The 18,681-nt window shown below is 33.0% G+C and overlaps 1 protein-coding gene across 1 annotated transcript; it reads left to right on the top strand.

Annotated features, from left to right (window-relative positions):
* The first annotated feature begins 357 nt into the window (after positions 1-357).
* On the top strand, positions 358-15,830 carry LOC136276377 (probable DNA double-strand break repair Rad50 ATPase). Its single transcript, XM_066088265.1, has 17 exons — positions 358-492; positions 596-655; positions 7,451-7,483; positions 7,620-7,720; positions 8,257-8,316; positions 8,556-8,606; positions 8,756-8,899; positions 9,005-9,223; positions 11,609-11,908; positions 12,240-12,316; positions 12,389-12,611; positions 14,148-14,297; positions 14,490-14,639; positions 14,833-14,985; positions 15,178-15,327; positions 15,521-15,673; positions 15,757-15,830. The coding sequence occupies exons 5-17, from the start codon at positions 8,259-8,261 to the stop codon at positions 15,828-15,830; spliced, it is 1,902 nt and encodes a 633-aa protein (XP_065944337.1). The 5' UTR covers positions 358-492; positions 596-655; positions 7,451-7,483; positions 7,620-7,720; positions 8,257-8,258.
* The last annotated feature ends 2,851 nt before the right edge of the window (positions 15,831-18,681 follow it).

Below are 18,681 nucleotides of genomic sequence, written 5' to 3'. Positions count from 1 at the left end.
ATAAAGAAAATGAAAAAAAAATTATCTGCAGTTGCGCAAATTTGTATGTAGTGCTGCAGCATGCTACAATAGAGCTCTATTATTCTTAGAGCAAATGTAACAATTTATAAATATTTTCCTTACTATATATGTATATACGTTGTCTTCACAATTATTTCCTATTTTGTACGATTGACTGATTTTCTTTATATATTGTAATTTACAACATGAAATCTCCGCAAGTGGGAAATAAAGATTGAATGAATGAAAGACAGCAATATGAAATGCTTTAAAGCCGAGAAGAACTGTGTTCATGAATCAACTGTTTAAGGATGGTTTTTTTAAAATATAATTTTTTGATTAAATAAGGATGTGTTTATTTTGACTATTTTATTTATACAAGAACCATTTCTCTTCGGTCCGCTCATAATAGTTCTAATATTTAGAAGACACTGTTTTAATTTCTAGTTCCACTTCCACGAAAGAAAGAACTACTACGGAAAACCAGACAATGTAACTTTACAACATTACTGACTACATGATTCCTTTGAAATTTATATCAATAATTAATGCTGACAGTTAAACTGTTTATACATATTAACCCATTAAATTTCAGAATAACAACTTCAATAAAAGGCGATACCAATTCAAGTCTCTGGGATCCCTCCGATATTATGTAGGTCTATAATAATTCATAAATCAATCACCACAAAAAGATAACTAATTAACGATTATTTTGTATAAAAAATAAGGCAAAACAGGCAGGAAAATTGCGCTTACTTCTTTCCATTTGTTTTTAGCGAAAATTTAAACAGAACGCACGCACAAGAAAGGTGAGTAAGAATTTTTAGAAGGTTGTATTTTAATATAAAACATAATAATACAATACAGTATTACAATACAATGCAGTATTACGATACCAGCAAAAATATGATAAAATTGAAAATAACTTATTCATTAAATGCTTACCTTGTTAATATTTGATAAAATTACCATAGATTTGTTTAAGATATATTTATGTTATGCATGTTATAGTGTTATTAATTATACCCGCACTTTCTAAAGAAAGTTCGGGTATATTGTTGTTACCCTGTTCCGTCCGTCCGTCCGTCCGTCCGTCCGTCCGTCTGTCACGTTTTACTTTCTCAGACTGCTCCTACATCTTATAAACCAGCAAACTGAACTCTTGGAGTTTGATTTGGGGTATCGTGTTGTTCTGTAAAAAGGTTTCAAAAATTCTCTGTTAGTCCTGGGGGTCAAATAATTGGTAAAAAATGACGTTTTTTCACAAAAAACCTTCTTCCTCGAACTCCTCCTACATTTTCAACAGTAGACAAATCATCTTTTGGAATATGTTTTAGGTTATCCTATAGATGCGCAATAAGGTTTCGGAATTTTCAATTTTGTCCTGGGGGTTATTTAATGGTTAAAAAAGACGGTTTCTTTTCCAAAAAAACTGGTTTCAAAAACGTCATTTTTTTTGGGGCAGTAGCCAAATGATCTTCTAGAATATGATTGGGGGTGTCATATTGAGGCGTGATCAGGTTCCAGAATTTTTTTTTTATTAAGGGGATCAGTGGGCAACAAAAAATGACGTTTTTGGGCAAAAAAATATGGTTCCCAGAACTCCTCTTACAACTTTTGGAGTAGCTACGTCATCTCTTGGGATATAATTTGGGATGTCCTATAGATGTGCAATAAGGTTTTAAAAATTTAAATTTCATCCAGGTAGTCAAATAGTAGCAGAAAATTGACGTTTATCACTAAAAAAACCAAACATTGATCCAAGAGCTCCTCTTATTATTTAATGGATAGACAATCATATCTTGGGATATGATAGGGACTGTTCTATAGTTGTGCAGTAAGGTTTTCAAAATTTAAATTTTATCCAGGGAGTCAAAAAGTAGCAGAAAATTGACGTTTATCACTTCAAAAAAACATAGATCCTAGAACTCCTTTTATGATTAAATGGATAGACACATCATATCTTGGGATATGATAGGAACTGTTCCATAGATGTGCATTACAGTTTTGAAAAATTAAAATTAACCCTCAGGCCCATTACCTACCGGTACATACCTTTTGATGCCCTTTAAGGATCAAGAATATATATGGTTAAGGGGTGGGGATCTCAACCGTTTTCGAGATATTCGTGCACTTCCTGTTCAAGGGGGGTCATGACCACCCCCGGGGCCCATGACCTACATACCGTTTGATGCCCCTTGACACAAGGAACAAGAATATATATGGTTTAAGGGTGGGGATCTCAACTGTTTTGAAGATATTAAGGGACTTGCTGTTTGAGGGGGTCAGGACCACCCACAGGGCCCATGACCTACATAACATTTGATGCTCCTTGACATCAGAAACATGAATATATATGGTTTAGGGGTCATGATTATAACAGTTTCTGAGATATATGGTAATTTCAAATTCCTGGGGGGTGGGGATGACCCCAGGGGTCAGATCTAATAAACCCTTTATATTGCCAGTAACAGCCAATATATGATTATGAAAACCCTATATTATTATCTTTGTCCGTTTTCAAGTTACCATTTACAATAGAGTCTACGATTCTTCCTACAAGGTTCAATGTTAGACCCCCCCCCACCCTTTTGACACCCCCCTCCCCCCTCCCCCGAAAAGTGGTTGTCTAACCCAAAATGAGAAAAATCAAACCAGGGTGCACAACTAGATATGCAGGCCTATCATATCCTAGAGTTTTGTACAATTCTGTTCAGCCATCTCTGAGAAACAGGTTCAGAGCAGGAAAGAAGAAAAAGAAGATGAATAATAATACATGTACCGTATTCAGAACCGTACAAAAACAATAAGTATCCAAATTTCATTCGGGAGACTTAATAATAAAGATTAAATAGAGATAGGATCATCAAACATCAATAATTTAAAGATAATTGACAATTTCTGATTCTAAGGGGGTCAGGATGACCCCTTAGGGTCATGACTTACATGCCATAATGATCTGATGCGCCTGCATGACCTAAGGAGGAATAATATCTTTGGATTAAGGTGGGGATCTCAATGGTTTTTATGATATTTAATAATTTCAGGAAGAGCACTTGGTATCATGACCTACATACCATCTTAAATGCCTTGAACAAAGAAACAATAATATAATATGTACATGATATATGATTCAATTTAAGAACCCATATATAGATAAATCATCTGTTTTGTAATACTTCCTATGTATATATACATATACATGTATTAGTTTGTGTTTTGTTCTGTACTGTAGTATGGCTTAGTCTTATTTTAAATTACATTAAAAAATTGTCAAATATATGACTTGGAACCCCCACTCCCAAACAAACTCAAATATAAACTGTTCTCTCTCCCCCCCCCCCCCCCTTGTCGAATGATCTATTAAAATCAAAATATAATTTGGGTGTCTAAAAACTTTTATAAACTGGTAAAAAATGTTATTCTTAAAAAAAATTATATTACACCTTGCATAATTGACAAATGATCTATTGAGATATGATCAGAGATCATATTTCTACCTTGGGATCAATAAGTAGTATTCATTGACAAGTTAAAATTAATAACAATAAACGATTCAAATTATAAATGTTTATACTCCACATTCACCCCCCCCCCCTCCAATCTAACCTGGTTATAAAGATTCAGTCTTCTTAATACATTCTTACATGTGTACAGTAGCAAATTTTAAATCATTTCTTGATTCATTTGCTTTTTCTCTCGTGATTCACATTTACAGTTTTGAAATTGCTTAATTCAATTTTTAAGATTTATAAACAAAATGTTATATGCATCACTTCCATGTGTATTCGCCTATTTGGGGCAATTGTAAAGTCTCCTAAACAAAGCATTGACATCATAAGGCTAGGATTTACCGATATGGATCAAACACTACTGTATAACATATGAATAGATATGAAAAGATAAAATACATTATTATTTCTAGTTCAAAAATGTCAGGGTGTCTCCAAGGGGGCATAATCTACATACAATTTTATGCGCAATGACACAAAGAGCAAAAATAAATTATATGGTTTAGGGATGAGGATCTCAGATCTCAGAAGTTAACAAAATATACAGTGTATCATATCATTTCCTATTTCATAAAGGCAGGGGGGGGGTGGTTAAAGACAACACCTGGGGGTCATTAATGTACTTTACACCATTTGATGCATCATAATGACATTAGAAGATATTTTGTATTTTCCTGTTTTGTGGGGTCAGAACAGTCCCATAAGGTCATGACCTACATTGTTTTTAATGCATCATAATACATTAAGAAAGAAATGCTCCTTCCTTCCTATTATAACTCATATAAAAATGATAAGTGTCTACACCTACTTACATGTAATACACAAATTTAATAAGAAATTGTTTATACAGGGTCAATATGGGGTCAACTCAATACTGCATGCAGTCTGACAAATGAAAAAAATAACTTTTGCAACTAAAATGACAGAAACTTTACAAATGCGATAGGATAGGTAACGATGATAAGCTTATTTAAATATTAAAAGATGATGATACAGTATGCTGTCAAAGGGAGATCACATTTAGAAAGTGAAAGTAGAACATATATGTATGCTGGCATCTCATTATATTGTGCTACTGCTACTACATGTATTATGCTTACCTAAATTGGTCAACATCATAATGATAATCCAATTAAAACACAACAATGAATTCCTTTAGCTGATCTTAACTACTCCTTTTCTGCATACGGAAAACACAGACATGCATGTATGGGTGTTGCTAAAACGCGGAACGGAAAACGGAACGGAAAGCAGAACCGAATGGAAAATATCATCAGGTTTATCGCTTAAAAAGGGTATAGACTGGCCAGAAACGATTTACTTTGTATCTTTTATTTATATCTAATGAATGATTATCAACACGTTGTTATCTTATTATTATCCATATGAATGTCTATCAATTATAGCATTGTATTCATTCGGCTTTAATTGAGTACGGAAACGGAATAATCAAATGTATACGAATTCTGAAACATTAACATGATTAAACGAGCAAATTATCTATAACTTTTTACTTATTTTTCTTATATGGTATAGATGGCATATCAGCGTAACGTACGCAGTTAGTGAAAGCGTTTTATGCGTGTTTTGAGTATTTTTATATTTCAAATATGATGTACATGTATATACTTACATCAAAATTGAATTTTCGGTGTTCTAGACGATCTTTTATCATACAGACGATACAGTATCATTGAGATGGAAGAAAAAAAACCGTAGGACTGACGGCATTAAAAATTAAAATACAGTAAACATTAAAATACCCGGTAATTTGTGAAACTAGTATTTTTAGCAATGCAATTTTGTTTACGTTTGCATTATTAAGCAGTTGTTTATTCCAGCAACTATATACATATGATCCGAATAGAGAGCTCTAGACGTTGCCTGGTTTGTTTTTCCGATTATATATTGGGACTATAGTCTGTCGATCCCAAAATATTCATGCAGCACATTTGGACGATTTATAATAGAAAATGTTGACAAGTGACTCAGAAGACCTTGCACAATTTTTCAACACTATCATCCGGGTCTGTTGAAATGCAAAACCCCGTAAACTTCTTTATTTTTAGCCGTGTATTTATACCAGCTGATAAGCTAGAGAGGACGTTTTAAAGAAAGAATAATGAGAATGTTTAATGCTTCTAAAAGAGAATTGCTTGAAACCTGAGGTATATATATATAAATATACAGCAAAAGTGAATTGAGGATATTTTGGGACAGAATATAGTGGTCAATGCATGTACTGATAATTTTGAGGAAATAAATATTCTTGAATAAATAATCTAATATTGCTAATCTTTCAAAAAAAAAATTAAAAAGGTACATAAAGTATATCGTTTTAGCATGATTAACAAATCTATGAGGTAAATAACATTAAATAAGATTTTCCGTTTTCCCTTCCGTTCCGCTTTCCGTTCCATCTTCCGTTCCGCGTTTTAGCAACACCCATGTATATATACACGTGAACCCATCTAATCGAAGAGCTGGGTAAAACTAGTACCCGCTAATGAGACATGCAGACCTGTGTTGTGTACGTAACTTCAGACAAAGATCATTCATTTGTAACATGCATGTATTTTTATGACCTATTCTTCAAATCCACTTGCACTATTTTATTAGGTAAATAACAGCTTTAAGGTGGTGCAGGACACCTGCATATTGTGATGTACATGTATACTTTCTATTGAGATAAAAATAAAGTATATTAAATATTGATTTACCCCCCAAATAATGTTACCTAACATTGAAGCGCAATGGGTTTGAGCGTTTACATGTCTGTAAGAGCATTGGGGTCCAAGGTGTATTTTTGGTAATTTTACAATTGATATAAATGAATTTTCATGGGGGGGGGGGGGGGTCTGGACCCCTCACTCCCACCCCTTCTCTAAATCTGTGCACACGATGATGTTCATGTAGGCACACAGAAGCAAATCTAAAACCGGCAACCGCCACGGGGAGGGGGCATAATTTAATTTTTAATTTTGTTTGTAATAATTATGTAGACCATTATACTTTCTATGACATAAAATGTTAAGATTATTGATTAACTGAAAATTCACTGCAAACAGGTCTATCCCAAATTGCACATAAAGTACTGCTCATGTCACGATGTGTATTATCATATGGGAAGGGATCTCATCCTTCAGTTATGAAAATTATAAATTTTAATTGTATTACCGGAGCTTGCATATAGCCTTCATTTTTAATTAAACTGGTACAAAACAGTGTTATTTAGGGGCAAACACATGGTGCGGGTATTACTGTCTAATGACAGCATCTAGTTTTGTTTTGTTTTTTAAAATATAAAGATTATTTAATTTCTGAGTCTTATTTCCTGTTTAAACAAATTTTCAATCAAGAAACACTTCAAGATACATTATTTTTGTATAATGTTTACTTTTGCAGAATTTTTTTTTCATAATAATTATTATTACGATTTCTCCGGTGTTGATTGGCATGCATAATATTATAATATTCCGTCTCGCCTTTTATGGACTTTACTGACCCCACAAATTTCTTTAAACAGTCAGTAACAAACCTAATAAGTGTTTTGTTTTGTCGAGGACCTAAAGTTTAATATGTAAACAAACAAAAAATGATATATAACATTTTAATTCATATATTATTTCTCTAATTTTTGTGCAAACCTGGATGCCATTGTAGGATCGTAATATCACGTCACGGGCAAAGGGGGGGGGTCACTCTAAATATTTTGGGGCTTAAAATCAAAAGTATGGTTGAGCGTTTGTGTAAACAATCAGCTCAAAGAACGTTACGGCCGCCATGTTGCCGTATAAATTTTGACGCTCGCCGTGTAAAGAAATTTATAAGGCAATCACGAGACGTGATTCATCCAATGACGTCGAGACATTCTAGTCTGAGGCAAAACAAAACTTATTAATAAGCTTACTTCTTTTCATTTATTTTTATTTCAGCGAAAATTTAAACAGAAAGCACGCTCAAGAAAGGTGAGTAAAAATTTTCAATAGGTCATATTATAAAATAAGATATATAATATTTATATTATGCTAGCCATAGTGTTATAAATTTTGTTTTTTCAAAAAAATAAAGATTATTATTTTTGCATGATGTTTACTTTTGCAGAAAAACTTTGATAATACTCATTTCAACGATTCCTCCGTTGTTGATTGGCATTCTCTTCATTAGTTTGATTTCAAATAGACGAAACTTCATTTTATTCAAATGTAAGTAATCTTTGTGAATTATCATGCAATGCGAAATGGATGTACAAACCTTTAATATAGATCCTGAATATACAAACCAATAACTTAACACAAATATGAAATTCATAACTGTACAAAGATCAAATTTGGTCATAAAAATGATTAAAATCGTCCTGCAAGTCAGCTACCAGTTTAAACACAAATGTAGGTACATTTTTGTTTCTCATGAGACATAAATTATTAAAAGTGCAACCAGGCACAAATGAAACACACAGATACACTTACATTTTTTTGGGAGTTGATTTTAATCAACTCTCCTATGCAGTTACTCAGGCAAACCGAAAGTGAAACAGTGTTTGGACCTAAGCACAAATCGACATCGCTGACAACATTTAGCTCTAATCAATAAATTCGATGTAATGAGTTCTTAAGCATTGTTTTTCAACCCCCGTACTTTGTACTCAGTACTTTGTTTAGAATGTCAACGATTGCATGCAATTCTTCAATTGTGCTTGTACCATTAAAACACCATGTTTTACTTTCATGGATATAAACAGGTATGAAGCGTAAGAAATCAACACCTAAATGTATATCAGAAAGAGAATTGTCCGAACTAAGTAAGTTTTCAAAGAACGATATTTAAGCTAATACTTTTCAAAACATGTTATAATTGTATATTAATGCAATAGAATTTAACAACTGTTTACAAACTCGATATCGATTCTGTTTTTTAAAACCTGAGTAAGGACCATCATTAAACATTTAGAAATCATTCAACGTTTTCGTAAATTTTTGATGATTTTTAAAACATTATGCATTTTATTCAAAGCATGTTTCAGCTCTTTTCTGTTTGTAGAGCAAAAGCAAACTGAGTGTTTTGAAACAATCGCATTGCATGATGAAATTGGTATGTCAATTCGAGTTGCAAATAAATGTTACATGCATATTCATTCCTTGACTCAAAAGTCAGAGCAAATGGTAAATTGATATTTTTAAATCTATATTTTGTCTGCCATTGCATTATGTGTATAATATTGTTTTTGGATTGTAAAATAGACAATGATGGAAAGGCAGAAAGTGCAGCTTTGTTGAGTAACTGGTTAAATGATACTAAACTGTGGCAGTATAATGACCTTCTTCAAAGTTTGAAACGAGGCATGACACCAAAAATTGTCAACTTTATAAAATTTCGACTCCAAGGTATTTTTAATTGTCGTTTTTGATTATATCAACAAAGATAATCAGAGAATAACATGAATTGGTAGTTTAGCGATCTTAAATATGACATTTTTATCTTGGATGTAGGACAAGAAGAAAATGAACCTGATGATTTGAGTAGGATCAATAAGCCTTTTGATTTGCTGAAGTACTTAGAAAAGAAGTACAATACTTTTGACAATGTAGTCTACTTGCAAGGAATATTTTTAGCATGCAAAGCTCCAAAGCTTTATGACCGATGTGTTGAATATGCAAAAAGAAGAGGAGAAAAAATAATGTACTTTGAAAAACGACTGTTAGAGAGAGGTAGGTAAATATTAAAATATTAAAATTCTATCTCTCATATAATTGATTTATCTCTAGGAAATAGGTACATCATAAGCATTACCTAACATACATCAGTTGCATGAACGATCGGCGATTAGGTCATCTTATCAACAATAAGTAAGGCCCAGGGTAATCTTACCTAAAATCGCTACTGTACGTTCATCTTAAGACAAATTTTTAATAAGTTCGTCTCCGTTTGCATTGCGTTTCCTGACCTTTACATTTTCGACAAAGACGCATGAGGGGGTTTAGTGAAGTCTGTTCTATCTGGCAGAAAGTTTGACAAAATTCATGACTTGGAACGGACATAACGGGACAAAAGATTTTGCTAAAGTACGGTTACAATGCGTTTGAATGCGATTTTACGAATTATTGCGATTTGTTAAAAATAAGAGATTCTGCGATAACCAAAGTTCTATGAAAAACTATTAAGTTGACCATATCAGAAACAACCAAACTTTTGATATAGAGGAACAAAACAAATAATAATAATGTAATAAAAAGAAAACATTCATTAACGAGAAGAACTGAAACATGAAAAAGAAATCTTCTCATTCTAAAGAGATCCGACCATTATCGTATTCTACAAATACCGGTATAAGCTTCTAAAAAGTATGCTAACAATGACTTAAAGACAGATAATACACGATGTGTTTTTTGTTAGATATTTTTTTTATCAAGTTAATACGTTTATCAAATTAATACGTTTATCAAGTACATGTATATCATTTAATATTTATTCGTTTGATGAGATATCGGCGCTTCTGATTGGTCGAAAAATTTCTTTTATACCTGCACCAACTTTTCTCAACTGTTCTGATCTAACACTATTTATAGAACGGGAATTTCCTAAATAACAAATAACAAAATGTAAAGTTGTGTCTGTTTTATTGTCAACAAACAAAATACAACTTTATAAACATAAAAAGTTTAACCTTCAAAAATAAACTAAACAAATTATTTGATTCACGAAATAGAAATTTAAGCGTCTTCTCACGATTTCGTCTGCTTGAGATCAATCAATTGCAACATTTACAGCGAGGCTGGCTGTTCCTTTTCCAGGAATATAATAACGAACATATAGGCCTATAAACTTTCACGTTAACACTGCTGTTCAAATTTGGTAACGATAATTTTTAGATTAACACACGTAAATGATCGATCATCAGAATAAGCGTTGTAAAGCAAAGCTATGGGTATTATCAACTCCTTCGGCGCATTCCAAGCGGCGGATATACCATTTAAGTACATCACTGGCTTTCTAGTTACCACAACGTTTACAAAAGTCGCTTATACATACTTTTCTTTGTCGACACATCAGCTATTTTCGTCCACGATCGCCTTTCCTTGGATGGTTATGTCCAGTTCCATATTCCAGCGATCTCACATGAAAACTAGTTTTATTATAATTACGAGTTTTTCTGCACAGTGAATAATATCACAAGATATCGCATGTATTTTCCTTTCGTTTTCAATTCAGCCGGTTCAGATTTCAACTCACTATTTGTGATTAATCCATTACATTCAACTCAATAGCTATGCATCACCTGAAGGCACATCCATTTTGAATGTTGTTGCTGTTGTTGTTTTGTATTCATACGCGCCGCTTCGTTTACATTATTTACATTTTTGATCCATGACACTTCACATTTTTTTATTTGAAATTTTTTTATTAAATGATAAGAAATGAAGATAATTTTTCTATTGATCGACGTATCAAAGAAAAACTGACCGGAAAACTTTTTCATCAATGCGCTACGCGCATTGATGAAGTTTTCCGGTCAATTTTTTCTTTGATACGTCGATCAATAGAAAAATTATTATCTTCATTTCTTGAATAAAATTCAAAAAGAAAAATGTTCCAGAGAACAATACAGATTTAAATTGATTTTCAATAGGCAGCCTCTACAAAGAAGTAGAAAACTTTAATCCATTGCGCTCTAGAAACCAAATAGCAGTGTAGATGTTATTTTACGAATTTGAAAACATTTTTCATATTAACATAGGAGTTTTATTTTTTAAATTACTATATAATCAAGCAGAGATGTTGTTTTTGAAACTATTATATTAACAAGCTAATTCTAAGAAATATCATAGTAGATGGACTGCGAATATATTTATTTTCAGAATAGCTTTTTTGACATATTGGGAATAAAAACTTGAGGTGCTGAAGTGCAAGGTAGCTAGTTTAACTATTTTATAGGTTACTGTGTGCCATAGGGGATACAATCTAAGAATTCAAAGTTTAAACAAAATGAAATGCAATATTCATATTTTGACAGATATTTATATTGTATTTATATACCGGTATCTGCTTTGTTTATATATTGACGTTTGACAGCGAGTGGGCATTTTCTTTTTCAGATCATACAAAGGTAATATATGTTATCAACTGCCCTGATTTATCAAAATACTCTCGAACTGATCTTGAAAAATTACGAGAAATGGTTGCAACTTTACTAAGTGCCGAGTTTGACGATATAATTGTGTCTGGAATAAAGAATGGATGTGTAATTGTAACATTTATGATAAGAAATTGCCTAATTTCAAAATTGAGGGCGCTCTATACGCCTGAAAATAGAAGCATGACATGTCAGAGGATGTTTCCATTAAAGTTCAAAGTGTTGAAAGTGATCGTACAGGACGAAACTATATACCCATCAGGTTTGTATATTTGTCTCTTTAGGGAGGCTTGGGGGTCAAAATTTATTTGACAATTTTATATGCAATTTTTGAAGTTATCAACTACTCTTTGGTGAAGAAAAATTTCATATATTTTAATACGGAATTTTATCATTTTCTATTTTTTTTTATATGGAGCTCTTATTTAAAGGAGATCAATATTGTCAAAAATGGCAGCCACCCCCAGCCCCCTTATTACTTCTCTGTCACTAACACATTTCACTCATTAAAGTTATTATAAAATGCATCTTGTATTATGATGTTATTAAGTTTTCAAATGTTCTTGCTCTCTAAGATGATGTTTTGCTTCCAGAGAAATCAAATGCTGAAGAAAAACCAAGTGAGAAAGTCCAGGATGCTCCTTTGAATTCTAGCGAAGAAATAGAAAGGGTATATAACTGTACATTTACTTTGTCAACATCGTGAAAGCTTCAATGTGTTATCTGATATTTATCTTTGTAGACCGTAGACAACGTTGACAACATTTTGGAATGCAATTACAACGCAACATCGAATGTCAAGGTTGGCAACATTTTGGAATGCAATGACAACACAACATCGAATGTCAAGGTTGGCAACATTTTAGAATGCAATGACAACGCACCATCGAATGTCAATGTTGGCAACATTTTAGAATGCAATGACAACACAACGTCGAATCTCCAGAAAAGGGACTTTACTACAGGTATATTTGAAATGGCATTTGTTTCTTGATACAGATATTCATGAACATCAATCATTTTTTTCACATTAAATGTTTTTTTTAATGTTAAAGATATAGTGGAAAGAAAGCCTTTAACTTCAAGCTTTCTTAGATAGAACTGGAAGCTGTATTACCGACGACACTTTACACGCAATGAAAACTGTTTTTTAGGGTATGACCCATTTGGAAAGTACTTGACCATTATATCATTGATAGCCAAATATTTATTCACATGGTTTTCTTAAAATTGATATTACAAATTACATCATGCTGGGCGTAGTTCACAGGGGAACATTTCTGATCAGAAATTGTTAAATTAATTGATGAAGTTTTTTTGCGACGCTATTTCAAATTACCTGGTAAATCTCTAGCTTCCCTAACACCATTTGGCAAAACCAAACCTATCTTTAGTAAAAAGAAAGGTCACGATCACTTTCAAGGGGGGGTTAAAATTTGAACTTTTTTATAAGAATTATTTTACTGGATTAACATGCATTTACTCTGAGGGCCAAAAGGCCACTTTTGAAGAAAATATAAATAATCAAAACTTTTGGAATGAATAAAAGCTATGATTTGTTTTGAAATATTGAAGCTAGCTATTAGGATTAGATCATTTCCACAACATGATCTCTCTCTTTTAGTCAGGAATATGCGATGATGTTTTTAAAGGACTTAAGAGTATAGTAAATGTTGATCGAATTGACCTATGGGCCTCTTTCTCTTTCAAGACCTCATGGACCAGGAGTGTGTTTCGAGAACTGATACATCTAGAATGCTGAATATATTTTCGGATACGTTTAAACTCCAATATAACATGAGTTTTTTTTAAATGGATCTTTGAGAAATGCGAAGATCATCAGCTAGTTGAAAAATATAATCAGTTTTAAGATGGACATACATTTAATCAATTTCATGGCATGAAAGCCATATGTTTCAATTATTAATCATTTAAATTAATTTATTTAATTAACTTAATAAATTTTATTTAATTATTTTTATCATTTTAAGAGTAACGTAAATGGCACGACAAATGTGCAAGAACTCAGAGATTGGCTAGCAACATCAATAAATGTGCACCCTGGTCAAATCATAATGACGGCTATGCAAAGTGGACGGATTTTTGTAACATTCATGATAAAACGAGCATATAAAGAAACCTTTCTAAACTATATCAAAACTGATATAAACGCTGTTTAACTCTGTAACTTGCCTTTGTATAAATATCGCATGATATTAGTCTTAAACATTATTCAAAAACTTTTATCTAATTTACAAAATATGAAAACAAATTGATATATAACTCAAATACAAGTATATTTAACTTGATAATCAGTTGAATGGTAAGAAGGAAAGCATCCTTTATTAATAAGCAATATTTGTTTTCGTTTGAGCTGCAAGGAAAAATTCTAACTTTGAAAACTTTATGCAGAGAAATAAAAAAATTTTGCTCGATAATCTTGAACCAAGATCTTTAATTACAAATAGTAAAATTTCACCATTGTTTGACTTGTATGACAGAGTTGGGGACAGTTGAAAACAGATGGGAGAGAACAAAAGACTTCTTTGAAGAATTATGCTGCAATTTAAAAGATGAACAAGAAAAGGTTGAAAAACGTGTGAGGGAAATCAACTTTTCATCAAAAGAAATACCCGAAATCGCAGAACAAAGTAAGTAGCTTTATGTTTTTTTTAATGTTTCAGATTAAAATATTATTATTCTTACGTATTTGATGAAATTCATTTAATAAGTTCAGCAATATGCTTGATTCAAGAAAATCAAGAATTTATGCCCTGACGAAATAGAACCAAGATCTTAAATTACAAATAGTAAATTTCACCATTGTTTGACTTGTATGACAGAGTTGGGGACAGTTGAAAACAGATGGGAGAGAACAAAAGACTTCTTTGAAGAATTATGCTGCAATTTAAAAGATGAACAAGAAAAGGTTGAAAAACGTGTGAGGGAAATCAACGTTTCATCAAAAGAAATACCCGAAATCGCAGAACAAAGTAAGTAGCTTTATGTTTTTTTTTAATGTTTCAGATTAAAATATTATTATTCTTACGTATTTGATGAAATTCATTTAATAGGTTCAGCAATATGCTTGATTCAAGAAAATCAAGAATTTATGCCCTGACGAAATAGAACCAAGATCTTAAATTACAAATAGTAAATTTCACCATTGTTTGACTTGTATGACAGAGTTGGGGACAGTTGAAAACAGATGGGAGAGAACAAAAGATTTCTTTGAAGAATTATGCTGCAATTTACCAAAAGATGAACAAGAAAAGGTTGAAAAACGTGTGAGGGAAATCAACTTTTCATCAAAAGAAATACCCGAAATCGCAGAACAAAGTAAGAAGCTTTATGTTTTTTTTAATGTTTCAGATTAAAATATTATTATTCTTACGTATTTGATGAAATTCATTTAATAGGTTCAGCAATATGCTTGATTCAAGAAAATCAAGAATTTATGCCCTGACGAAATAGAACCAAGATCTTAAATTACAAATAGTAAATTTCACCATTGTTTGACTTGTATGACAGAGTTGGGGACAGTTGAAAACAGATGGGAGAGAACAAAAGACTTCTTTGAAGAATTATGCTGCAATTTAAAAGATGAACAAGAAAAGGTTGAAAAACGTGTGAGGGAAATCAACTTTTCATCAAAAGAAATACCCGAAATCGCAGAACAAAGTAAGTAGCTTTATGTTTTTTTTTAATGTTTCAGATTAAAATATTATTATTCTTACGTATTTGATGAAATTCATTTAATAGGTTCAGCAATATGCTTGATTCAAGAAAATCAAGAATTTATGCCCTGACGAAATAGAACCAAGATCTTAAATTACAAATAGTAAATTTCACCATTGTTTGACTTGTATGACAGAGTTGGGGACAGTTGAAAACAGATGGGAGAGAACAAAAGATTTCTTTGAAGAATTATGCTGCAATTTACCAAAAGATGAACAAGAAAAGGTTGAAAAACGTGTGAGGGAAATCAACTTTTCATCAAAAGAAATACCCGAAATAGCAGAACATAGTAAGTAGCTTAATGGTTTTTTTTTTAATGTTTCAGATTAAAATATTAATATTCTTATCTATTTGATGAAATTCATTTAACAGGTTCTGCAATATGCTTGATTCAAGAAAATCAAGAATTTATGCCAACCAATAATCTCATGGATGTGTGGTGGTAGACTTGTTTATTTTATGTGTATTAATTAATATTTCAGTAATTGAATTGTATTTAATCAGCATATGTTTATGTGTATTAGTGTGCATATTGTTATTATAGTAATATTGTTCACGTTAATCAAGTTGTCGCATTCGTTGTTTAATTAACGTCATTTATTAAGTATGACGTCACAGTACGTCCCGGCCCGGGGTAGCCCGACGGTGTTTGTATGTCCATATATTGTGTAGAAGCAGGATTTGAGAGAGTGGGGTGGAAAACATTTGAACAGTAAGCACTGTTATTGTTACGCTGTGCAAGTATTGTTGTAATATCTTAATAAACGGTTATAAAACTAGAATCGATTCCTGTGCTTAATTCGGGACTTATACAGTACTGTATAACATTGGGCAACCGCCCGTTACATTTTTGGGGGCTTCGTCCGCGGGATATCGATTCTGGTTTTAACTGTTTGTTTTGTATAGTTTGTTACAAAGGAAAAAACTAAAGCCAATGGCTTCGAATGAATCATTTTTACATAACTTGTCCAGTGGTTTTAATGGGTTTGTGAAATTTTTCACACCAAGTTTCTTGATGCGCGGATCTCCGCCATTATTGACAACAGACGATAAATCCGCTCCCTTAGATCAGAACAGATCTTTCGAGAATAACGGCGAATGTAGACATATATGTAACAAAGCAGTTAGTAAGAAAGCTCAGAACTTACCCCTAGACATTGACTGTTCAGAGACCGAATACGAGTCAGAGCGCTTATTAAATGGAACGTTTGATCCGCCTCTTGACAGTCTTGGAAAGAACGATAACTCAGTCGTTAGACCTAAATCTTATCAAAACAATGATCAGTGTCTTTCAAAATCAGAAAGTGGATTTATCACTTGTACGTGTCCGCGACACAGAAATTGTAGGTCGGTCGCTGATCATTCATCACAGAAACACGATCCGTACCCCTTTCCAGATACACAAGTACATGTTGAATCAGGTTTGTTTTCACGTTCACAACAAAGTCCTCTCCACTGTTTCGATAGGAATGAAGAATTATCGTGTGTGATTCAAGACAACGTGTATCAAATAGGAGAATGAATACTCCTGATATAGTTGAAACATTCACACATAATCCAAAATATCTTGGAAAAAACATAAATCCTCCCCTCGATTCTAAACATGTCGCGCCGTCAACTTTAACAAATCACGTGACTCAGAGAGGCCCAAATGGGGCAAATGCTGATTTTGACATGCATGCTTTTTACAATGACTTAGAAGGTACAAACTTTGGAGAAAAAGCTACAAATGTACAGAAAAGTACAAAGCTTATAAATAGGAAACCGAAAGAACCGGACACTTTTGATAGAAATAAAGTTGAATGGAATGATTATGTATGTCATTTTGAGCAAGTGGCTCAGTGGAATGAATGGAATGATCATGAAAAAGCGCTTCAGCTTGCTATGAGTCTACGAGGCGTAGCTCAGCGCGAGTTAGGAGAATTACCCAGAGAAATTTTATGTCAGTACGAGACATTAAAGTCCGTATTAATGCAGAGATTCTGTCCACCTGAACGGGTTACAGCATATCGCTGTGAATTTAGAAATTGACGTCGCAACCGCGAAGAATCGGTAGTTGAATATGGATATGCGCTTAAGCGTTTAGCGAGTCGCGCATTTCCGTCTATACCTATAGAAATGAGAGAGAGTTTGATCGTTGAGCAGTATATTTCTGGGTTAGGAAATCAAGATATCAAGAGACACATTCAGTTTGCACATCCGAGCACGCTGGATCGAGCTATATCGTTAGCTGTAGAATTTGAAGCTTTTGAAGGTTCGTACAATGTACTACGTAAACCGAATGAGCCCGTACATTCAAATGTTATGGCCTTGACAAACACAGGAAATTCTGAAAAGGATATTCAGAAAACCCCATGTCATTCAAACCTCGAGACATCTAGACTTGATAGGTTAGAGGATTCGTTGAGAGATGTCAAAGAATCTCTAAAGAATTTATCAAATAAACCGGAAAGACCCCGTCAGGTAGAGAAAACCGAACAGAGAAATCACACGCGTTCGCAAATTAAAACTAGAGACTCTTAAAAGTTTATTTGTTTTAATTGCAATGAAGAAGGTCATATCAGCCGTAATTGTCCTAAGAAAAATTCAAATTACGCGAGAAAAGAGTCAGTTAGGACTCCAAGGACACAACAGTCAAAGGAGCATGCCAATTTAAACTAGAACGGGCTGAGATGGAGGCCACAGGCTCAGCTCAGACAAACAAATGTGTTGCAAATTTTGATAAAAATATAAGGCCAAATACCAATAGTTTCAGATTAGCTGCTATTTCTCAACACTGCTGGTTTATAAAAGTTTCAATAGGAAACTCAGATATTAAAATGCTCGTAGATACGGGTTCCGCGGTTACTTTGCTGTCGAAGCAAATGTTTGATTCCTTGAGAAATGTTGAACTGGAGAATGAATCGTCAATTTTGACGACCGCTGACGGAGAACCTATGACCGTGTTAGGTCGCTGTACTATGAATTTATGTATCGAGAATGAAGAATTCAGTCAAGCGGTTATGGTAGCTGATTTAGGAAATCTTGAAGGAATTCTCGGATTAGACTTTTTAGCTCGTAATCATGTTACTTTTGATACCGGCAAAGGTGTTTTGAAGTTCAAAAATTTTGACTTGGCCTTAACCAATGAGTTAGAATCGGAAAATTCGTGCGCTCGCGTACAATTAATTCAGACATGTAAAATTTCCGGAGAGTCAGAAATATTTCTGAAAGGGAAAATCATAGGGAAATTACCCGAAATAGACAGTATTTTAGAACCAATTGAAGGTTATATGGGTGAAAAACACGTCATTATAC

The sequence above is a fragment of the Magallana gigas genome, chromosome 6 (genome assembly GCF_963853765.1).
Source record: "Magallana gigas chromosome 6, xbMagGiga1.1, whole genome shotgun sequence".
Classification (NCBI taxonomy): domain Eukaryota; kingdom Metazoa; phylum Mollusca; class Bivalvia; order Ostreida; family Ostreidae; genus Magallana; species Magallana gigas.
The sequence above is the reverse complement of the archived record's forward strand: the minus strand, read 5'-3'. Positions and strand labels throughout refer to the sequence as shown.